This window comes from Rhinolophus sinicus, linkage group LG04 (assembly GCF_036562045.2).
Source record: "Rhinolophus sinicus isolate RSC01 linkage group LG04, ASM3656204v1, whole genome shotgun sequence".
NCBI classification, from domain to species: domain Eukaryota; kingdom Metazoa; phylum Chordata; class Mammalia; order Chiroptera; family Rhinolophidae; genus Rhinolophus; species Rhinolophus sinicus.
This window is the reverse complement of record NC_133754.1, coordinates 55,316,166-55,340,362: the sequence shown is the minus strand read 5'-3', so window position 1 is coordinate 55,340,362 and position 24,197 is coordinate 55,316,166. Positions and strand designations below refer to the sequence as shown.

The window sequence follows — 24,197 nt, the reverse complement described above, 5'->3', positions numbered from 1 at the left end:
TAAAAAAGATAATTAAAGTTATTTGACTCTTTGTTTTAATGTCAGAAGCTTGACATCATTTCATACTGGCTAGAGTCTGAAATCAGTTAACTTTTTGATAGGGTATCTTCATTATCTAAGTCTAAATTAGAGCACCACAAATATAAATTTTAGATAGTAATACCTTGTAAACATTTTCTTACTCAGGAGATAAGCCTTAGCAGAGGTTATTGGAAAGAAAATAGCTGCTACAAAGATTCTTTTTCATAGCCACTAGAATAGCTATTGTTCTTGATTTCAGTTCTCAAGTTCTGTCATCTGGGGTTTTGTTGTTAATTTGCAAATGGCTAAGTCCCTGAAGACAATATGAAACATTTTTACAGAGGTAATACTAAATATTGAAAATGCATACATTTACTTTTAGTCGTGTGGTTTACAAACATACAAATGAGGAACTTCATAAGAACTAGGACCAAACTAATCCAAAAGTAACTAGATTAAAGGTCTGCCATAAAACTATTTTTCTTTCCTCCCCAGGTTTCCCTCCATTTCTCAGTGTGAGACTTTTCATCATTAAGATGAGTTGAGTATAGATTTCAATTAAAGTCCTTCCTAAGTGATACGGGTGTAGACTTAGCAGGACAAGACTAATCATCTTAGCATCACACTGCGGGCCCCCATAGGGAAGGTTCAGCGAGCCACCATACGACCGGTTTCTGACAATTGCTTTCTTTCTGATGAAGACGCCAAGGTATTTAAGACTGAGAAAGTCTGTAATAGACTTTAAATACAGGGAATATAGGCATTTTTACTGACAGTCGCTTACTATTCATACATCTCTTTTGCTTACCCAATTTTAATAATAATTGACCCTGGAAATCTCAGGTCAGAGCTGTAACTTGAATAATTTTTGTCCATGTAGGACCAAACAAAATTTAGATGAAAATCTTCTGAAAAGTGTTCAGTATTTTGCATTTAAAATAATCTGCTACCTTAAATATTTACTCAAACGCTTCTCACGTTAGTTTATCTGATATACATAAGTAAACATAATTAGGAAATTATTTCATTATCACTGTTCTTTTATTGTCTAAAAGTCATGAGCACTGTTCAACATGATTAAAGGTTATCCATCTTAAGAAGTAAACTTCTCAGTCTCTTTCTGTACTTGCTATATTAAGCATCTAAAAAGAAATATATATTAAACTTCTAGTGAGCAGAAGATGAATCAGTATTCCAAAAATAATGGATTGGGGATCATATTCTAATGCAGCTCTAAAACTCAGCATTCATATTCCATTAAGACATCATCTAAGATTGAGCCCTACAGGTTGGGTTTGTTTAGAAATTGTGAAATAATCATTCCTTTCTAGTCAGGGAAAAAGGAGGACATTGACTTTGATTAGTAACCAGTCTACATTTTTAAATATCCTTACATCAATGAAAGTCATTTTCCTTAAGCCTGCTTATTTGTCTTGACTATGCTTTGAGAAATTCAAAGTCATTACAGTGTTTTTATGATTTTGAATCAGATTCTGTTGTAGTTCTAAGTGGCAAGGCAGATCTATTTGAAAAGCCTATGTTCCTTTCTAAACAAGTGTTTAACTTGTAGTTCATCATTTAGAAAGTACATTGGTCTGTTTTTAAAAAATAAATGATATGCATTAATAATATCCATGTTGGTTAGAATTAAAGATGGCCTGATAGTATGAAAATGAGAGTCCTTGAAACAAATGAATTCAGAGATAATTATTTATATGTCTGAATAATGTAATACACAAATCCTTTTTTGAAGACATGCCTCTAGAGTTATAAAATTAGATTACACACAATTTCAGAACACTTCGATTAGACCTCGTATTACTCTTGGGTAAGACTACTGAATTTTATTGAGTAAGTGAATTATCAGTGTGCTAAGAAGTGGTCGTTTTTTGTGCAGTGGAAAAAATAATTGGGATTTATTAACTGCTCTTTCTCTCTTTTTTGCCAGATTTAGAAATGGCGGTTGCATATTGGAATTTAGTATTATCTGGAAGGTTTAAGTTTTTAGATCTTTGGAACACCTTTTTATTGGTAAGTGTCCCCCTGCTTCTTGCTGTGCATGCCCAGTGTGAAGAGGGTGGTCTGCAGGTTATGTGGCTCTCCATCTTACCTAACCAAAGTATCACGTGTGGGCACTGTGGTAAAAGAGAAGTGCTACACAGAGATCCCCAGGTAGCCGACAAGTCGCCACATCGTTCTGCCACCTGCAGAGCATGCAGCTGCTGAGTTTTAGGTTAGGCTGCGCCAAGCCTGACTTCGAAAGTGGCTCCAGGCTACCAACTTCTAGGTTGGGGTTTCAGACGATGGATTGTATCCGTTGTCCAGTGAAACCTTGCCATTGTGTGTGGGTTCACAGTCTGATACCATTTTAAGATGTATTTTATGAGGCTTAGAAGGAAAAGAGGGCACAGCTGGCCCCATTAGGCGAGAGCCATCTGTGCTGGAGGCAGACTTTCCAGTCACGCTGCGCCTTCTTAAGGAGAGGGGTCCTCCTGGCATGAAGTCAGGGGAGCAGGTGTAGCTGGGGGCTATCTGAAGTGCGTGGAGCATCCCAGCTCCCAAACAGGTGGTCATGCTATCAGTGTGCCCCACCTCTCCCTTGTCAGTTCCATCCGTGAACGTGAGCGGAGGCCATCATCCTCGCAGCATAGAGCCTAACCTGGCCGAGGACGAGCCCTTCTATTCAGAGCACTTGTGTTTTCAGGCCCTCCTTGGACTAGTGTGGGAATGCCTAGATTCAGCTTCCCAACAACAGGTCACATTTACTCTGGTCCATGACTTACTAGTTTTGAGGCCAGTAACCTCAACTGCAGACATTCCACAGAGAACCTGCGCACATGTGCAAAGACGGTCGGAGAGCTCCCAGGTCATTGTAATGACAACACATCGGGAACAACCACGCTGCCCATCAGTCAGAGGGTGGAGAAAAGCTCAAGAGTGTAAAAGCAGGAGGACGCAACTGCAGAGCAGGGACAACGGATCCGTCTAGATTTACACGCGTCAGGCTGGATACATTTCAGAGCAGGGCTGAATGGAACAAAAAGTTGCAGAAGACTACATACAATTTGGTAGCCATTATATAAATGTTTTAAAACATAAGACAAGCTTATAAGGTGTTTATGAATATATGTGCATGTACTATATGTACAAAGACAGGCATGAGAATGATAAATGCAGACTTCAGGAGGACGAGGACCTCCGCAAGAAGAAAGAGCAGGAGAGAGAAGTGCCCAGGGCTGCAGGTTCCACCCTCCTCCTGCAGCTGGATGCTGAATAAGAGAACATAGATGTTGGTATATTTTTTGTATATCTGACATATTAAATAACAAAGATGTTTACGGAAAATTGTCCCAACACATTGTAAGAACTACGTAGTATATAGAAACATTATGTGTCAAAATACAACTAGCCTATTGTCCTTCATTGTTTCTGAATTGCTTTGGGGGTTAGGGAAAGAGATTTAAAATGCTGCCCTTCTGTTTGACAGGAGTTTATAATCTTTGCATTTTAATATTTTAAATGTTTTTTTTAAATGTCTACTTTCTATATTTGCACATTAGTATTATGTAGCTCTTAACATTTATCCAAAGCACTATTTTTAACGTTTAACAATTTTCTTCTGATACTTATTTCTCATTAAATTATGTACTGAGATAACTAGGCCACTAGGACAACTGACAGTTAAGTCTGTATCTTAAATCTTGTTGCTTTTTTTCTCTTATGTATTAGGAACATCACAAAAGATCAATCCCAAGGGACACATGGAATCTTCTGCTAGATTTTGGAAATATGATTGCAGATGATATGTCTAACTATGACGAAGAAGGTACGAGAGTTACAGTACTTCAGATGATGGCCAGAGATGCTGATACGTATGCTACCTTTTCCTGCCCCACGAGCATAGGACAGTGATGGTAGATACAGACCGTGGATCAGACAGGTCCTACCTAGAGTGTAGGACAGTGACAACAATACAAACCCTAGGGTCAGATTGGTCCCACTTGACTCCTGGCCTTACCCCATCAGTGAAATGGGAGTAATGATGATATTAATATTCACTTTATTACGTCTTATAAATCATACAAAAGAAAAATAGGGCTTCGTGTTTATGTAAATCAAGAAGACAGTTCCCTAAACTAAAGCATTTCAAAAATGGACATGCAGAGAGCCCTGTGGCAGAACCATACAGTAGACAGGTGTTTGGAAATCACTGCTCCAAGTGCATAAACCCATTCGATGCTTTAGGCTGTTAGGCTATTTAAGCGTATTTGATGATTCCAGTATATGTTTACTTGCATGAACATAATCACATATTTAGTAGTCCCAAACCCCAAATGTTTCAGGACACTCAGTCAGGGAACATTGAATGCCTACTGCTTGCTGGGCGCTCTGTTACGTTAGGGCCGTGTCCGGACCCCACCTACTGCCTGCTTCCTCCGTGCCCAGCTAGGAGGTAACCCCCTGGGCAGCCTCCTCATCACTCCTCTTTGTTCTAGAAAGTGAAGGCTCTTCAGTGACAGTGCTCTCCACCCTGGTGGTAATTGTTGGCATAGAGTCTGTCTCTCTGTGTCCTCAGTATGTCACACCCCACTAGCACAAAGGAGGCACTTTGTCAGTATGTGTCAAATCAGTGGGTAAATATAGTTGAATTCAGACAGAAGCCCTGCTTCCAGGAGCTATAGCTATGGTGGGTGAGACAAGGCACATTGACATAAAAAGGAGCCAACATGTACAGCAGTGAGTGTACGGCTGGCCACTGCGTGGTACCTGAGCATCCGGGCCTTTAAAAGGGGGCCACTTGGACTGGGGTAGGAGGCACAGCTCAGGGAGAAAACAGCATCCCTAGGAGCCAGAACTCAGGAGGAAAGGGGCAGCATCTCTCAGCCTGGGAAGGCAGAGGGTCCTTTGTCCATTCCTGACAGCCTGGTGCAAGGGCTGAGGGCCATGAGGCTGCAGGGGGAGCAAAGGGCCAGCTAGCCCTCTGTGCCGCCCTCGTTAGAGGGCCATGTCCACACGAGCGCACAGTACCTGCCAGCCCTGGTCTGGCTGGAGCGGAAGAAATGGGTAACTTTAGCTGTTAACTGAAACTTAAAATCATTGGAGTTCTTGAAATGTAAATGTTGGATTATGAAAAAAGTGCTTTGAATATAAAAGTATTGCTCTAAAACATTAATTTTAAAAAATCTGTTTGTTTTCCTTTAGGAGCCTGGCCTGTTCTTATAGATGATTTTGTAGAATACGCACGGCCAGTAGTCACAGGTGGTAAACAGAGCCCTTTCTAGGCAGAAAATGAAGATGGATTAGGATTAGAAAATGAACTGCGTCCTGCAAGGAGACATTTTGGTCAGTTACTGTGCACATGTGTCACCGATTTCAGAAGTCATCCTTGACCAGTCATGAAACTGGAATGACCATCTCACTCTGCTTAAAGAAAAGGGTGGCTGGTTGTGGACACCGTACGGAGACCCTCAGGAGAGAGCTGCTTCAGAATGTCTGGCGATGGGTCACATAGCTGCTGCTTTAAGAGATTTCTGCATGATTTTTATATTTATGAAAAAGTAACCTAGAGCCTGTTTGCAGGACTGCAGAGCATGCTGTTAACTCATGATTTAAGGTGAACACCAGCAGTTACCATACTCTGCTGAATTCTATGTAATTATACTTAAAAAACAAAACAAAACAGTATTTGTGTCCTTGGTAGGATGTTGTATTTTTATACAAGTCAAAGCTGTTTAAAATGTGCCCAAAAGAAGAAGATCTTGTTGTGGATTCTAACATTTTTTAAACTTGGTGCCAGGAATTCAAGATTTATATTTTTTGAATTATCAAATATCTAGATTTACCAGATCTATTTTTCCTTTAATTTTCTCTAGATGTTCATCTGAAAATCATTTTATAGTTTTTAATAGACATTACAGTTTGCACAGCGATGGCACGTGTAGTATGTGATTCCAGGGAAGTTTTATTTTAAACTGTTTACAAGTCAGCAGGTCTATTTTACTTTTAATAATGTCATTTGAACTTCCTAAGAAGTTTCGTAAAGTATGCTTTTTAAAAAATGTATTTTATTACATTTAAAAAGACATTTTCCATGAAAAATATTTCTTTAATGAATGACGAATTACAGAGATTTAAAAAATCAAGTCAGTTGGTTCCTTTCAACTGTGTGTAACATCCACAACGTCCACCCTCCTGCCCTCCGTGTGGTTGTGCACGTTTGGAAGCTAAAATACACATCATTGTCCAAAACAACCAACCAAACCGGAAACCTTCACGTCATTCACGTGCGGAAGTCTGTGTGGGCCTCACGTCGCCATCTGATTTCTCTGGTGTTTGCCTTGTCAGAGACGACCGTCCAGGACAACACGGATAAATGGCGTGTAGTCCAAAGGCCGGAGGCCTGCGACGCACCTGTTCTTTTGGAAAAGCTCTGTGTAGAGTTTTGAAGGTCACTGTGTGGACCCTACCTCAGATTTGAAAGACCTTCACGTCACAAATGTGCCTGCTGTCCACCCACAACCCAGTTTATGCAACAGATAAGTTGAGGTTATTTCATGGGAGAGAGGAAATTCACTTCAGATTTCCTGTAAACAGGAAGTGTGCCTAAAATGTATAGTTTGATTTGACTTTCAAAAATGCGATTCACTCCGTGGTTTAGGAAACACCCAGGTATACCATGAGGCTTGCCTAGACTTACTATATGTGAGCTATTTATATTTTTGAATAGGAAATATAAATAGCTCACATATAGTAAGTCAAAGAGGGCAGCAGGCCATGGAGGATTGGAAAGGCGTGGAGGCCTAGAGACCACAGTCTAGGCTGGGGTCCCCGGCCCCAAACTAGGTGCAGGACCCAGGTAAGTCACTTCACCTCTCCCAGGCCTCCACTGCTATGTCTGCAAAAGGAAAAGTGGGGTCATCTCTATGTGTAAGTCTGTGATTCCAAGAGAGCATTTATTTTATATAAGAAAAGCTAGCTTTAATAGAAACCAACAATTTTAGCATCCTTCAGGGCTTCACGTAAGTGTTCTACTCAGAGAAGGACATAGAACTCAGATAACCCTGTATAAATTGTAGAGGTCTGGGACTCTTTTATTCTTCAGATTAAAATTACATGGGGAAAAATGTTTTCTGCACTTGTTTATCAATAGATATCAAAACATTAGTCATCGGACAAAGGCTCTTCAAAAAATTGTGGGTTTCTTTTTCTTCTATTATATACATTTAAGTCATGCATGCTGTGAAAGTGCTAAGAACTTTGGAAACATTAAAATAAATTATTTTCTCTGGTGTTATGTTATTTTAATTCTATTTTTGGTTGCTCACGTAATCACCACTAGATGTCAGGGTCTTGATCTTGTCCTGGGACTGACGGGAAAGCCACTTCTAAAGCACAGTAAACTAGCCCCTGCAGGGACATTCCCACCTGTGCACAGCCGACCACCCTAGTCCAATGAGCATGTCCCCAAATTGATGGCTTCAGTCATTTCGTTTTCTTTTTAAGAATCGCATAATGTGCTAAATATGGTTGTTTCCATGTGAAAAATTAAAGATCTCATACAGCCCTTTTGTTGATAGGAATTATATAACCAGAATACACTGAAATGCAAGCTATAAATATATTGAAAATACACAAATTAACCAAGCACAGTAGGTTTAATAAATATGTGTTACCTGTGCCTTTATAGAGTGCCTGCCAAGAATTTCTGGAATAGACATCATCATCTCTTTCTGCCTTGGTGACATAATACATTTCATTGTGTTATTTTAACTCAGTAAAAGTTTAGATGTAATATTATACACATCTCAAGACGTCATGCTCCATGGAGGCAAAGGTAGATTTTTTTCTTTTTGTTGCTATATCCACAGCTGATAGCACACAGTCGGGGCTCAGTAAATATTAAACAAATCAGTGAACTCCTCTCACCTCCTCCTATTTTCTGACATAGGCCAAATAGTATGGAGTTGCTCTTAGCATCTTCGATAAAGGTTTCCCCTGCCTCAGAATAAGCAAAAGAAATCAGGCCTACACTGTACGTCTGCCCTCAACAACAAATATTTCTGCCAAATGATGCGACCCTCCCTACGGTGGTAGTTGTCTACATCAGGGCTGCTGTTGTCTGCCTAGTCCTGTTGAGTAGGGAACCGGCACACCCAGTAACCCAGGACCGTCTGTGCTGGTTCTGATGCACTATTTGTTTCCGAATCTCTCAGAATTAATGCTAGCTGGAATAATATTCCAGAACCTCATTTTTAACAATGCTATATGTTCATTTAAATGCAGCTTGTTATTATTAAAAATTTTCGTTTTTATCAGATGTGTTTCTTAAGTCCAGGTGTGACGCCCTCTCACTTCCGGTCTAATGTATAACAAGGTTGCAGGGGACAAAGGGAAAGCACGGTCCCTCTTTGGACACTGTCACTCTCCGGGGGCTGGGGAACAGCAAGATGGACTGCTTTTTTAAGTCCTTATTTCAAATCAAGATCCCTGCTTTCCCCCCAGCCTCTTCATCACTTCGAACGTTCTTCCCAGTGAATTGGCAGGGTGATTAAATACAGGAAGCCTGATGCTGGCGCCGTCACGGATGCCACTGAGTGAGGTTCTCACCCTTTGCAACCTCAAGTCTGGTTATTTAGAAAGCCCTTTGTTGAACATTGAATTATTAGAACATTTCATAATCTTTCACACTGGAGCTAGAAGAGCTTTGTTTCTTTACACTTTGCATTTTCTAAGTTTTCTGTCATAAACAATCCCCCCCCAAAGTTTTCCAAATAACAAAACCATGGATGTAATGGAAGAATTTCAACATTACGCTAATAAGCCAGACGCAAAAGGCCATATAGTGCATGATTCCGTTTATTTGAAATTCTAGGGAAGAAAAACAGAGAGACAAAGTAGATGAGTAAGTGCCTGGGGGGTATAGTAGGGGGAACAGGGATTAGATGGTCAAAGGGACTTTGGGGTGACAGTGTTCTAAAGCTGGTCTGTGGTGAAAGTCGCACAGCAGTGCACCTGTACACAAGTTCGTCATACTGTGCACTGAGCAAGGGTGAATTTCATGATGTGTAAATGACACCTTCAAGCTTTAAAAACGCAGGCATTTCTTCAAGAATACTGTGCAAAGATTCACTGCTTCAAAGTCCTTGCTGGGGGAGAGAGCGTCTGGAATTGCTCTGGATGCTGACTAAGCCCGAAGGCTCCTCTGATGAAGAACAAGAGTCTGTCCAGACGCTGAAGGAAGCTGACACTTCCACGTGGCTCCAGAAGGCGCTGTGAGCTGCAGGGTCCAAACAAGTGTTCTCATTAGTGCCACCTGCAGAGACAGAAGAGGAGTGCCTGGCCATTCGAGGAAACTCCTGACAGCGACCCAATGACGAGAGCAGAGGTCAGCGAGGTGGACTGAAGGCTGCCACTGCTGCGAAGCAACAAAGGCTGGCGTGCTCAGCAGCTGTGGGGGCACAAGAGCCACCTCCACAATGGAGAGATTTCAGGCTGCGATGCTGCTGGGGAGTGTCGGGGATGCTCTCGGTTACAGAAACGCCCGCAAGGAGAACAGTTCTGCAGGCACGAAGGTCCAGGAGGAGCTGCAAAAACTTGGGGGGCTGGACCACCTTGTGCTGTCCCCGGAGAAATGGCCTGTGAGTGACAACACCATCATGCACATGACCACAGCCGGGGCCCTGACCACAGGTAAGGCTCGGCCACTGTGCCGTTCAGCATGTCGGGTGAACAGGAGCTCTTGCAATCAGCACTGGAGCTTTGAAGGTGATGTGGCCTTTCAGCCATGGTGTCACCCGATGCCACAGCTAAAAGCAGCAATTTAATATACACCAGGGTCCCTCAGCAAATCGGACGTGCGACAGGTTGTGTTTCTCATGTAGTCTTTTTGGGTGACAATGTTATTTATCTTTGCTTATCCGCAGGGTCAGTTTCTTAAACAGTGACTTTTCTGTGTGTCTAAAATGGTCACTAAGCTGATCTCTCTGACTCTAGCGTGAAAGCCAGTTAAATCTCTCATTTGGGTGAGGGCTCAACTTTTCACTGCAGATAATAAGCCTTCTTCTGAATTGATTTCAATAGAATATAAAGGAATAAGCCAGTCTGAAATTTGGACAAATTAAGATAACATTGTTTGGGGATTACTTCTAAATTCCAATGAATTAGGGTTAAAATGCCAGCTTCCTGAACAGGATTTAGCTTGGATAGTTGCTGATACATAAGTATGTCCTAAGAAAATGCTTTAAAACTGGTTGGATTTGGGGAGGGGAAAATAAAGTTTCTTGAAATATTCTTTCAGTAGTAGTTTGATTTTAGGATCAAGTTTTTATACGAATTTCAGAGAAAGAGTAGATGGACAAATGTGTAGCACAACTTTCCCACACGTTATTTGCTCTTTAAAAACCTTGTGTTGTTGGTATATCACTGCAAAATTAAAATCCGAGGGTGACTATTAAGTCAATGAAATCTCACTATGAGCTCACCTCGCCATTCCATGTATCTTCTGTGAGCACGCTGGGTTTAGTTCTGTGGTCATTGGACAGGAATGTCATCTACTTTGTGGCTGGTTCCTAAATAGCTAGGGGCAGAGATAAAGCACCACAGATAAGATAAGGTGTCACAGTGTGTTGAAAATGGTGAAGCATCTTTCTGAAGCTACACAACTTTGAAATCCAAATATTTCCTGTTTCTGATGTTTTTAGGAAGATTCTCATGTCCTTTGTGTTCAAATAACATTTTCACATCCCAGAGCAGTAATGCCTGCCCCCAAACAATCTGCTGGAGAGCTGGCTTTCCAAATAAAACCAAGGCTTGCTTTAGCTGCATGTAGCTGGTCCTTACTCTTAAACTTTGCTGCCTTCATTTGTGTCTGACGCCGTGTACACACAAGTGCACTGTCCACATGTCTTCGCCATGTTTGCCCTCATCTCCGTTAGCACTTGAGTAAGTTTTTGTGAATGGCAGAAACCACGACGTGTCTCCGTGTGGTTACCCCCAGGACAGTACCAGGCACAGGTCAGGGCATTCCTGATGATAACATGCTCTCCTCTCCGCGAATAGATCAAGTCCTCTTAGCAGAAATAGCACACAGCATGACATTTATGCATTTCAGAGGATTGTGACTGTCTGGGGCATTGTTTTTAAGGAGGGAGATGAGTTCCCTCTGTGATCACAGCCCCCAGCTGCGAGAAGGCGACTGCTGGGCAGGGCAGCACCCTCTGGCTTGGGGGGCATGAGAGCACACTCATGAAGGCCACCCCCTTGAATCGGACTCCTCCAGAAACACAAGCAAGCATATATTTTTTTTCAATTCATAAAAATCTAAGTTGAAATTTCATTTTAAATTTAGTTTTCAAACAGCCCATTTTTTTTTTCTTTATATAACAAATTGTAGTCAGTAAAAGAGGCCTCTGAACTAACTGACGTGGACTAATTCTGTGCCAGGCATTTTTGTAACTTCATGTGTAAATCATCTAATCCTCACATCACCCTGAAGGTTGACTTTACTGTTAGAGTTCTACAGAGAAGGGAACCAGTACACAGAGAGGGTAAGTAAGGTGCCCAATGCTACACCGCCCAGTGAGTGTCAGAGCAGAGATTAGAACCCAAATAACCTGCCTCCAACACCTCTGTTCTTCAGCACTGTCCCAACCACCTGAGGTTATTAGACATGCCAATATTTCAAGGATTCCAATGGACGGTGGCTCTTTAACGTGTTTTCCAAAGACAGACAAGTGGAACTACATCTTGGCATATTTAATAAGTTTCGCGAGTAAGTGCCCTAAGCTGATAAACCAGAGCTGTGTGGTTTGGCAAACCGCAGTTGTGCTGTGGAGTGAGGGTGATGAGAAAAGTCAGGTGCAGCCTGTGTGACGTCCTACTTCTGGGTGTGTCTGGAAAGGGCAGTGTTGGAGGAAAGCAGATATTGACCTAGGAAGCAGCCAATACCCAAGGTAGGTGGATAACCAGCAGACACAGCTTATGAGCCACGAGCTCACTGGCATGCATGTACCAAAGGCTCCCTGTGGACGTGGCCCTGCGCCCGTCACCCAAGGATGAGGGCAGGGGGCTTCCCGTCAGGGGCTCTGGAACGTGACACTTTTAGCTCTCTACCACTTACTCACCAGAAAAACGCTTCCCCTCTCTGAGCCTTCCTTCAGGATGATAACACTTTCATCATAGGGTTATGTGAGGATAAACGGAACAGTGTAAGTACAGCATGAGCGAGCACTTAAGTTATTATGGGAAGGCGGCCATGGCACTATAGTTAATGTTTGTCTTTCTACAATGTCTTATGCATCTGGGGACAGCAGCTCCAACTGTCATAGCCAAGCAAAGTAGTCATGTCGCCACTGCTACAGGAGAGGACTAGGAGGTCATTAGCCCACTGGGGATCGCAGCAAGTGCCCCTGCGTGTCCGTAACCTGCAGGGGAACGTGGGGCCTGACCCAAGTCTGAGCAGGTGAGGCCTGTCCAGACTCAGCTCGTTATCTTCCTCCATTAGCAGCTCTTGAAAACAGTGTTTTGAAAAGTTGGTATTTTTTCTTGCAAAGTAACTTGATACTGGTATTGTGACTTTTCCTTATCATGACATTAGTTGGGAGACTTACAGGCAGTTTCTTAAGCTGCTCTGATTTTAGGCGACTGGGCAGGTAAGTTAGAGAAGAGATGAGTTGAGTAACCATGTCACGAAGTAGAGAAATTCAGACGAGAGGGTCCAAGCCTCTGCAGCTTTGAAAAATGTTTCTAATTTAAATTCTAACCTGAAATCAGCACAAAACTTTTAGTTGCCACTTTGTTTTTAAGGAGATTTTTTCCTTTAAAAAAAAAAAAAAATGATTCCAGAATAAAAGGAATTATTTTAGGGGACTCTAGAAGGGCCAGGCTTATTCACCCAGCCTGGATTGAGTCCTGAAAAGCTGTTCGTAACTGATAATGCTGGCAAATGAGAGGCTGGACAGATCCCAGGGGCTACACCTCCCAGACAGAGAGGTTCATTTGATTCTTGCGGGGTTACCGAGGGAACACCCCTCCATGTCACCACAGAACTCATTCCTTCAGAACCAAGGTCTTGCCACAATCTCTCTGTCCCCCACTCAGAACAGGGCAATGCAGAGTGCATCCAGGCCTCATGGAACGCCCCTTGCTGTGAAGAGGTCAGGGAATGGGACAAAAGGACTTAGAACCACTCTTTTCACCCAGTCCTGTCTCCAAAGGGTCACAGCTACAGGAGAGAAGGGTACAACCTGCTGTAACTGCTGCCAGGACGGAGGCTTTCATCCTGGAGCAGAGAGTTTGCCAAGTGCACTCCTAATGCCCTTCACCCCTCTGTGTCAAGACCCTGGCTCTAAGGCAGTTTAATGAAGGCTCTGGTCAGGCCATGGGAAGGTCAGTGGGTTTTCATGCCAACGGTACTCCACTGCCTGCTCTAAGCCCAGGGTGGCTGAGAGGTGGTTCTCCCCTCCCCCACATTCCCTCTAAGGTGGGGAATCCACCCTCAATGAGAGGAGAGGCAGGAGCAGGCTCTTGATGCCAGCCCAAAGGGCTGAAATGCAGTTTCAGCACAGAATGAGTTTGTTGGCGGCTGTAGGAGCTGCACTGGCAGGTGCAGCCTGTACCTGCCCGCCTCCTCGGGCACACTAGCCCCTCCACCATCCCAGTCCTGCTCTCCCATATGACCAAGCACCTTGGGCCCCGATTTCAGAGCATGTGTGGCCTCTACCCACCACGCTGTGGATTAATTTAATGGCAGAATGCTCAGGTTTACAATTGAAATCCATTTACTAGCTCTGGCCTTGGGCAAGTCACATAACCTAACTGAGCTTTATCTGGGAAAAAAACCCATTATGACAAATAAGAGCCTCACGTTATTGTGGGAAGATTGCATGAGATCATCTGAGGCAGAGTGCCCGGCAGACGGCAGGCGCTCAGTGTGCAATGGCTCCTCTGTCCTCCGTGTCCTATGATCTTCATGGTCTTCAGAGGGACTTGGGACCACACTTGTCCCCAGAATGCATCCACGTGGTAGGGAATGCAGTTTGGGACAATGGCTGGCAAGCACTGGCTACTTCACCGATGTGAGAAGAAGGGAGTTGTAGATAGGAGAGACTCTGCTTCCGGTGCCTAAGATGTGGGTTCTGAAAAGCCCAGGCAGATTTCAGTCCAGTTTGTCCTTGCACAGATATAACTGTTAGCAGTATATGAGGGTTGTGGGCTTTTTCTAGGTTCTTATATGTAACTAGAATAATAAGCACCACAACCTATAATGTTTGAAATAGCAGTGAAATATAAAGCGAACGATTTTTCGGCATGTTACGTTTCTCTAGGTAGCCAGGACTGTGTGAGATGGATCACTAAAATCTTCCTTTTCCACCGACTCAGAGGCTTAATGCTTGCTGTCACTTCTGTTGTCACTGCTGTGTTGGGGTTTATGAGGCAGATGCCCTTCCCACTCGCTCTGACCCTGCCTTCCTCTTTATTCTTCAGACTACTGGTGCCTGGATGATCTATACCGGGAGATGGTGAAACGCTATGTGGAAGTCCTCGAGAAGCTTCCAGAACATCGAGCAGACCCAGCTACTATTGAAGGCTGCTCACAGCTGAAGCCCGATAACTATCTCCTCGCCTGGCATACGCCTTTCAACGAGAAGGGTGAGGGAATGCTTGCTTCTCCCTCTGAAGCTGCGGGACACTAACCTATCTGTCATCCCACTACTCAGGCGCCTTGCAGTTTTGTGTGAGTTGAGAGGGATTTGCCAGGGCTCCTTTGTAGGGCAGTGTGCCGCCTAGAGAGCCAGCCGCCTGCATGGGTGTCTATTTAGAGGACGCCAGCTTCCCCGGCAGTTTTGTCACTGATCCCTGGTTTATTTTAAGAAATATTTTCCATTGCTTTCCCTTTCAGTTTTCTTTTTCTTTTTGCCAAAACACTAAGAAAAACATATACCACCTGCATAAATGTCTAATGGTTTCATGTGCTTATGGGGTGATGTATATAGGTAGCCACAGTCTCTACCTCCAGGACCTTGGCTCCTGGGGTCCCCGGCCTGTCCTTCTGTGTTTATACTGAAGATGGACCTGTCCCCTCTGGATTTATACAGAAAGTGGGACCTAACTCTCTCTGGGTTTATACTGAAGCCTGCATCCAATCAAATGTTACTCGGCATGCAAAGAATTGAGGAAATATGGCCCATAATGAAGAGAAAAACCAACAAATCAAAACTAATGAAACCTGATATAGACATTAGAATTATCAGATAAGGATATAAAATAGTATGCATTCCATATTTTCAAAAAGTTGAGAGAGATCCAAAATGGCAAAATAGATATTGTGCCTACTTCCTTCCATGAACACATTAAAATTATAACTAAGTTATAGAACAATCAACCTGGAGAACCATCTGAAGTCTAGCTGAACAGAAGTTTCATAACTCAGGACATGAAAAAGAAGCCATGTCAAGACTGGTAGGAGGTGTGGAAACACGAAACAGCCTGGTCCCAAACCTCTGTGTAGCAGATGAAAATTGGGAGGGATACCTCAGCTGCAGAGGTTCCCCTTGGAAGAGCGAAGAACCCCAGCCCCACTCAAGGCTCCCCAGCCCAGAGCACTGGTGCCAGAAAAAGGAGCCCCCACAACATTAGGCCGTGAAAAACAATGGGGATTCCAACCATCCAGATAGGACAGAAGGCTGCGGGAAACCCAGACATCCTCTTAAATGGCCGGCGCACAGACCGACTTGCTCGCAGGCACTCACCTTGGGCTCCAGCGGAGAGACAGTGACTCAGGGGCATCAGAGGCATACGGGGAGCAGACTGAAGTGTGTGGCTTTGAGGCCAGGGCTAGAGGACAGTCCCATTTTCCCTGTGAGAGGTCCTCCTCTAGCACAGCCAGCAGGCAGCCGCCATCTTTAATATGTTGAGCCCGCCCCCTCCACTTACGTCCAAATCTGAACCTGATTGGTCTGGTGAGTTCCACTGCTCCACCCCGCTGACTCACTGGGACTCTGCCCCACCCAACTCCCCCAACAACTGAGCACCTTCTCCAGGAGTAGCCAGCCCTGCCGGAATTGCACTCTTTCTTGGAAAACTATTGGAGTCCACGAGCCCCAGACAGGCAACAACAGGCCTTCGTGTGCTGAGTAGCTCCAGGCTTAGTGCTGGCACCAAACCAGAGTTTACATTAACCTAGTGACCACAATGCTTCCCACTGTAGTGATTCCATGAGACCCTGGCTCATCCAACTTGTATACCACACAAGGGTTTTTCAGCGGCTGAACTTTAAGGGAGCTGGCAAGTGGCAGCAGGACTTGGGGTGTTCTGGCTTTTTGTGGAACTACCTGAGGCCTGGTATTGATGGCAGACATCCTCGGTTTGTAGTGTGGCGTCTCCCATGTGCCTCTGGGTTTAGCACAGGCAGTGAAAAACCATGGATCACTTTGTAGCTCCTACCAGATAGTACCCAGCTGGACACGGGCAATGGGTGACCTGGGCCTGCACTAGAGCCCCTCACAAGAGACCCCAGAACCAACATACCTGGAGATTGGCTTCAGACCACAGCACAACACCACCAAGCAGAACACCACAAGCAGAACACACAAAGGGTGGTCTCAACAGGCACAAAAGCCTGCTGGGGCAACTCCCACTCAGTGGGGTAAGCTTCCCCCACAGTAGCCTGTGAGCTCTGGATGTGGCGAAACCCCACAGCCAGTCAGCCTGAGGGTGAATCCCACCCACTGACATGCCAGTAGCAATCAAGGCTCAACTGAAACAGGAGGGCACACACAAACCACCAAAGGGACATTCCTGGAGCATCTGGAGCAGGTGACCAGGGAGACTGTGCCAGGGCCCCACAGGGCACCTACTACATAAGGCCACCTGGCCAAGACTGGGAGACATAGCAGATCTACCTCATACATAGAAACACAGGGAGGCAACCAAAATGAGGAAACAAAGAAATGTGTCCCAAATAAAAGAACAGGAGAAAACTCCAGAAAATAAAAACAAAATGGAGGCAAGTAACATACCAGATATAGAGTTCAAAACAATGGTTATATGGATGCTCAATAAACTTAGTGAGAATTTCAACAAAGAGATAGTAAGCATAAAAAATGGACATAGAAACCATAAAACAGAACCAGTCAGAAGTGAAGAATACAATAACTAAAATGATGTATGCACTAAAAGGAATCACCAGCCAAATCAGAGGATCGAATGAATCATTTGGAAGTCAAAGTAGCAGAAAACACCCAATCAGAACAGCAAAAAGAATGCAAAAAAAAGAATGTAGTTTAAGAGACCTCTGGGACAACATCAATCATAACAACTCTCGCATCATAGGGGTACCAGAAGGAGAAGAGAGAAAACAAGGGATTGAGAAGGTATTTGAAGAATAATGACTGAAAACTTTCCTAACTTGGTGAAGGAAATAGACATACAAGCCCAGAAAGTGCGGACAGTCCCAAATAAGATGAACATAAACAGGCCCACATCAAGACACATTATAATTAAAATGGAAAAGGTTAAAGACAAAGAGAGACTCCTAAAAGCAGCAAGAGAAAGGCAACTAGTAACTTATAAGGGAGCTCCCATAAGGCTCTCAGCTGATTTCTCAACAGAAACTTTGCAGGCCAGAAGGGACTGGCACAAATATTCAATGTGATGAAAAGCAAGAACCTACAACCAAAGGTACTCTACCCAGCAAGGCTATCATTTAAAATTGAAGGACAGATAAAGTACTTCCCAGACAAGAAAAAACTAAAGGAGTTCATCACCACCAACAAATCTTAGAGGGACTTCTTTAAGACAGGAAAAAAAAATATGAATAATAAAATGACAAGAGCTACATATCTATCAACAATTACATTTAAAGTAAATGGATTAAATGCACCAATCAAAAGTCATAACAGGGTTAAATGGATAAGAAAACAAAAACCTTACATATGCTGCCTACAAGAGAATCACTTCAGATTGAAAGACACACACAGATGGAAAGTAAAGAAATGGAAAAAGACACTTCATGAAAATGGAAACAAACCAAAAAAAAAAAAAGAAGAAAAAAGCTGGAGTAGCCATACTTATACCAGACAAAATAGACTTTAAAACAAAGGCTATAACAAGAGACAAAGACCCCCCAGTATTCCCGCTTCTGGATATTTATCCAAAAAAACCATTTTAGGGTTTAAAATGCTACTTTGAGGGGACATGTGGATCCATATGTTCATTGCAGCATTGTTTACAATAGCCAAGAGGTGGAGGCAGCCTGGGTGTCTGTCGATGGAAGAATCGATAAAGAAGAGGTAGTACATGTATACAATGGAATATTGCTTGGCCATGGAAGGGAATGGGTTCTTGCCATCTGTGGCAGCATGGATGGACCTGGATGGTACTGTGCTGAGTCGAGTGTCAGACAGATGCAATGTCATTTCACTTCTATATGGAATCTAAAGAACAAAACAAACAAACAAAAAATCCAGAAACAAACTTATAGATACAGAAAATATTTTGATGTTTGCAGATGAGAGGGGGTTGGGATTGTGGGTGAAAACAGGAGAAGGGATTAAAAAGCACAAATTGGTTGTTACAAAGTAGTCATGGGGATGTAGGTATAGCATATGGAATATAGTCAATAATACTGTAGTAACTATGTATGATGTCAGATGAGTACTAGATTTGTTGGGGTGATAGATGGGAGAGGATGTGTGCAGTATGAAAAAGGTGAAGGGATTAAGAAGTACAACTTGGTAGTTACAAAATAGTCATGGGGATGTAAAGTAAAGCATAGGGATTTATATAATATTGCATATATTATTGCATGTTAGCTATATATTTAATAAAAATCTTTTTTAAAAAAGATATAATATTGCATGTTAGCTATATATTTAATAAAAATCTTTTTTAAAAAAGTTAAGGAGAGACATGAAGGTATAAAAGAGACCTAAATCACATTTCTAGAGAATTCTATAATGTCTGATTTTCTGATTTTAAAAATATATTTGGATGAGATTAACAGATTAGACATTGCAGAAGAAAAGTTTAGTGAGTTTAAACACACAGCAATAAAAACTATCCAAAATGGGATACACAGAGAAAAAAGAATCCAAAAATATGAAAAGTACACTAGTGAGTCACAGTACAACTTAAAGCAACTTAACATACCTGTAACTGGAATCCATACAGAGAGAAGGGGAACAACAACAAAAAAAATTTTTTGAAGAAATAATGGCCAAAATATTTCCAAACTTGGGAACTGTAAACTCACAGATCCAAGAGACTCAATAAATTCCAAGCACAAGAAACACGAAAAAAATTACACTAAGGCACATAGCAGTCAAATCGCTCAAAACTTATCATAAAGAGAAAAAACATATGTCCCATACAGACAGTCAAGGTAAGGATGACAGCACATTTCTTGTCAGAAGTAATATAAGAGAGGAGATAGCCAAGCAAAATCTTTAAGCTGTGGAAAGAAATAACTTCGATCTAGTCTCCTACACCCCCCAAAAAAATTCTTTCAGAACGAAGTCCTAAAAGCCTTTTTCAAGTGAACAAAAGCTGAAGAATTCATCACCAGCATGAGAAATGTTAATGGAAGTCATTCAGGTAGAAGAGGAAAAACAGCTAACGGAAATAGGGGTCTACACAAAGGCATGGAGATCAATGGAAATGGTAACCACGTGGGTACATAAGATTGCTAAACTTATTGAAATATTTTTAGAAGGTAATTGACTTTAACAATTGATAACAATGTACTGCAGGGTTTATAAAATATGTATAAGCAAATGTATGACATGTTAGCACAAAGGCTGGGAGGGGAGAGATGGAGGTGTACAATCATAAGGTTCTTATATGAGGCGTGAAATGTGGTATCACAAGAAGGCAGGCTATCATAGGTTAAAGATGTACACTAAAAGCCCCCAAACACTATGGCAAATGTGGTCAGGATGTGGAGAAGCTGCTGGTGGGATGTAGAACTGCTTTGGAAACCTGTCTGGTAGTTTCTTAAAAAGTTAAATATCAACCACCATATGAGTAGATGTCCCACTCTGAGGTATTGCAATTACCCAAGAAAAAAGAAAGCATATGTCCACAAAGAGATCTGGTTATGAATGTTCATAACAGCTTATTTATAATAGCCCCAAACTGGAAACAACCCAAATGTCCATTCACAGGTAAATGGATAAACCAGTTGTGGTATATCCGCACAGTGGAGTATTATTCAGCAAAAGAAGGATCCAACTATTGATACACAACAACGTGGATGAGTCTCAAATAGTTACGCTGAGTAAAAGAAGTCAGGCAAAAAAGAGTGTGTTCCCTATCATTCCATTTATATAAATTTCTGGAAAATGCAAACTAATCTGTAGTGTCAGATCCGTGGTTGGTGGGAAGGGCAGGAGGGGCATGGGAAAACTTTTGGGGGTGTTGACTATGTTTACTATCTTTAGATGCTGTTTCATGGGTGTATTAACTTATCAAACATGGGTGTCAAAACTTATCAACTTGCATACTTTAAAATATGTGCATTTGATTATATGTCAATTATATTTCAATAAAGCTATTTTTAAAAAGAGAAAATATGTATGATTGAAAGCATACTGTGTATACAATTCTGTCTTCTACATTTTTCCCAATAGAAGTATATTGTGAGCATGTCCCCATGTCATCAAAAATTCCATTTTTAATAGCCAAGTAGCACCCCAATGTATGGCTGCTTTGCAATTTATTTAATCTCTTTTCTTTGTCAGGCATTTGGGTGGTTTGCCTACTTTTCACTCATTCAAGTGACACTATGAGAGACATGTTATTAAATACATTCTTACGTAATAAAAATTTTCAGAGTATCTGAAAATTCTCATTTTCATAACATTTTCAGAGTATTCATGAAAGCTAGATTGCCAGAGGTAGCATTATGAGAACAGAAGTCTGAGTTCTGGTGTGTCATGTTCCGTGTAGGCTCAGGGTTTGGAGCTGCCACCAAAGCGATGTGTATCGGCATGCGGTACTGGAAGCCTGAGCGGCTGGAGACCCTCATTGAAGTCAGCATCGAATGCGGCAGGATGACGCACAACCACCCCACAGGTAACACTGGTGTCGCGGCGGGTGCCTATTGTGTGGTTCTCCACCCAACGGACGAGACTGGAATCTCATGCAATCACATCCACTGTTTGGTTTGCTATTTGTTGGCAGATTTCGGTTTTTTAATCTGAGGTTCTGCTTAGATTCTTTTGCCAACCTAAAAACGGGATTCGCAATAAGTAGGATGATTTTGGAGAGGGTAAGAAAAGCACCAGTTATCTGAATGAAACTAGGATCTGAGCGGAAACAAAAGGTCGAAGTACACCAAGTAATTAATTGCCCAGGGTGCTATATCTGGTAAATGGCTCATCCAGCATCCCAGAGCTAGGATGTGGGGCAGGTGCCGTTGTGACCCTCTCTCCCCACCTTCCTCCAGGCTTCCTTGGGTCGCTGTGCACAGCCCTGTTTGCATCCTACGCTATACAAGGAAAGCCACTCGAGCAGTGGGGGAGAGACATGATGAAGACAATCCCACTGGCTGAAGAATATTGTAAGAAGACCATCCGGCACCTAGCAGGTGAGCCTGGCTTCCCTTCCTGTCACACCTGCACTGGCACCTCGAATTTGGTCTCAGTTCACACTCAGAGTAGATTTGGACAGAACCGGTGGCTCCCAAAGAGGTCCACTTGCCCACAGTGAAACCAAGAGCCACCCTGGGGGGTCTGTGGGAGCAAGTGGGTCCCACATGGAAGGCCTGACGTGTTGCCAGCCGGAGGACATCACCTGCTCAGAAGGGCCCAGGTGTGCACGGAGATCCACAGAGGAGTGAGGTGCACACAGCAGGTCCTTGAATAATGTCAGTTCATTCAACATTGTTTTGTGGTAGCATTAATGAGATGCCATAGGAATTTAACTCTTGTTTATGTTAATTAGCCTGTGGTAAAATTGGTTTCCTTATATGTCGTTTTGCTTAAAGTCACAGACCTATGAAAGACATTAAGTGAGGACTTGCTGTACTTAGATTCAATTTTCCAAATTGTCCTTAAGTAGCCCATTCCTCAGAGAGGGATGAGCGATGTCAACACTAGTGTCCTAAGTGCTCGCGGGACCTAATGGACAGCTGTGTCTGACCCAAGGGACTTAAGTCTCCCACACAAAGGCTGGACAGAAGTCTGTGCCCACTGATGACATTTGTTTCCAGGAAGCTCCATTTGTCCCAGTTTACCCAAAACCTGTCAGCAAATGACTCACACCCTTTTTGGCCATGAGTGAGGTCAATCCAGCCAAAAGCAGCCAATCCAGCAAAGTCCTAGGGGATCGTGGTGGTGCTGGCTGAGCATTCAGGGGGCTTCTGCACCCTTCTCAGCCTGCATCCCTTTCCCCGTGAGTTCCCCAAGGGATAGCAGACCCAGAACAGCAGGGGCAGGACTAGGAAATCCATGACTTTCTCCTCAGGTGGCTGACCCAGAGGGACATGGGCTGCATGGAACACAGACAACTTCATGCAGCCTTTGATATTCTTAAATTATGGAGGAGAATTTCTAGAACAAATTATCTAATTTGTCCCGGAGGAACGGGAGATGAACGGCTTGAATGTGAGAGCAGAGCTGCTGACTTTTCAGAACAGCCTGAGGCTGAGGTCTTCACACTGAAAATCAATGAGTCACTTTACTGTCACCCTCCAAAGTGCTGGGACTATATTCTAGAATGCCGCGTGGGAAGCTTCTAGAACAACTTTACAAGGAGACCTTTGCATTTATTTATGCCTGGACCTAGTGCTGGGAAACACTTCCCAAGGGCCCTGTTCTAATGAGAAGTGAGAAACCTCAGTGTTCACAGTAAACTAAGTGTCCCTGAGTACTCATCCTTCTGTAACCTTAATTATAGGACACAAATGGCAGCGCTATATTATTTTCATTTGGTTTAAGTCATTGTTTGTTATCCCTGGGTTCTCTCCAGCCCTGGGGACGTTGGTCTGTGGCCACTGGGTTAGTTATCTCCCTAACCCAAGTAGGGTCCCCTTAACCCATCTGAAAGAGACAGGTAAGTAATATTAGAGTATGAAACTGCATAGTTACTGTTTTCACATTGTATTAATGAACATTTCCCCCAGAACTCTAGAATCAAAAACAGTTTTCCCCAATGTTTTCTGAAGAACAATAGTTAAAGATGTCCCATGAACAAAAACAGGGATGAAAGTCACTGGTCAGATAATTTTGAGACTTTATTCTTCCTATTTAATTTACAATTTGTTTAACCCAGTGCCTTATAAATGTCTATGGCAGAACCCTCTTTCAACCAGAGACCATGATGTTCTGCAGAACATCCCCAGGAAATGTTCTTCCTGGGCCTTCCGCTTAGTTTATGACAACATCCACTGGCGATAAGGACAACTGGCAAATTAGTTCCATGTTTTTGTGTTTGGGTGTCTATAGTCAAAGCTGACTGGCCATTTCCATGGGAAAGAGGCTATGTTTGAGTTTGCACCTAGACCCAGCATGAGCCCTCTGTTAGGCATTACATGTCCCTGTAGGGCTAATGGGATCTGTGAATTCCGGTCCTGGCCCTGTTGCTCTTGTCTTTCACTTTTAATCTTATTTCACCAAAATAGACCTTAAATGGGTCTCACCATTAGTTTTGTAAAACAGAGTTGGGACATTTCTGAGGACCAGTGATTCCCTTGGCAACCTGGAATATCATCCTAGGACTGACCCCAGGCACCCCTGGCATCCCTGTGGCTAGAAGGGCAGCAGTGGGAGCACAGCTTCCCACTGCAGCCAGTGACCACCCAGCCCCTCTCTGCTCACTGCTCTGCTCCCGGGGCTCCCCAACTGCAAACAGGCACAGCAGGGTCTGTGGCTCCTCTGAGTCAGTTGATTATCTCGGGTCTTACTGGCCACTTAACTGCTCTACTCAGTTCACATCCCGGGTAGCCAGTGGAGCTATGGTCCTGCCATAGCTTGTCAAGGGGGACAAGATGAAGTGTGCTAGCGCAGCCACCAAGCTGAGGGACATTGAAGCCCTGAGGACCACCTGAGTACTCTAAGACTCAGCGGCATCTCCTATCGTCCATGAGCAAGTGTCGCTGCTGCTCCAGACTCATTTCTGAGTTAACTTCCTCTTCCCCAAATGATCTCAGAGTCATTGCTTTAACACCTCTGGGGCTG

General features: G+C 43.2%; 2 protein-coding genes across 4 annotated transcripts in view; both read left to right on the top strand.

Moving 5' to 3' along the window:
• Positions 1–7,320, top strand: part of DCUN1D2 (defective in cullin neddylation 1 domain containing 2) — a 29,528-nt gene extending 22,208 nt beyond the window's left edge. For both annotated transcript variants that reach the window (XM_019746573.2, XM_019746574.2), the window contains exons 5-7: positions 1,970–2,052; positions 3,751–3,847; positions 5,224–7,320. In XM_019746573.2, the coding sequence (XP_019602132.1) occupies positions 1,970–2,052; positions 3,751–3,847; positions 5,224–5,303 (260 nt within the window). In that variant the 3' untranslated portion in view covers positions 5,304–7,320. The remainder of the gene's footprint in view (positions 1–1,969; positions 2,053–3,750; positions 3,848–5,223) is intronic.
• Positions 7,321–9,295: 1,975 nt separating this feature from the next.
• ADPRHL1 (ADP-ribosylhydrolase like 1) overlaps positions 9,296–24,197 on the top strand; it is a 37,527-nt gene continuing 22,625 nt past the window's right edge. The window contains exons 1-4 of one of the 2 annotated variants that reach the window (XM_019746598.2): positions 9,296–9,711; positions 14,506–14,670; positions 20,968–21,093; positions 21,467–21,607. In XM_019746598.2, the coding sequence (XP_019602157.2) occupies positions 9,498–9,711; positions 14,506–14,670; positions 20,968–21,093; positions 21,467–21,607 (646 nt within the window). In that variant the 5' untranslated portion in view covers positions 9,296–9,497. The remainder of the gene's footprint in view (positions 9,712–14,505; positions 14,671–20,967; positions 21,094–21,466; positions 21,608–24,197) is intronic. The other variant, XM_019746599.2, reaches the window with a different exon arrangement.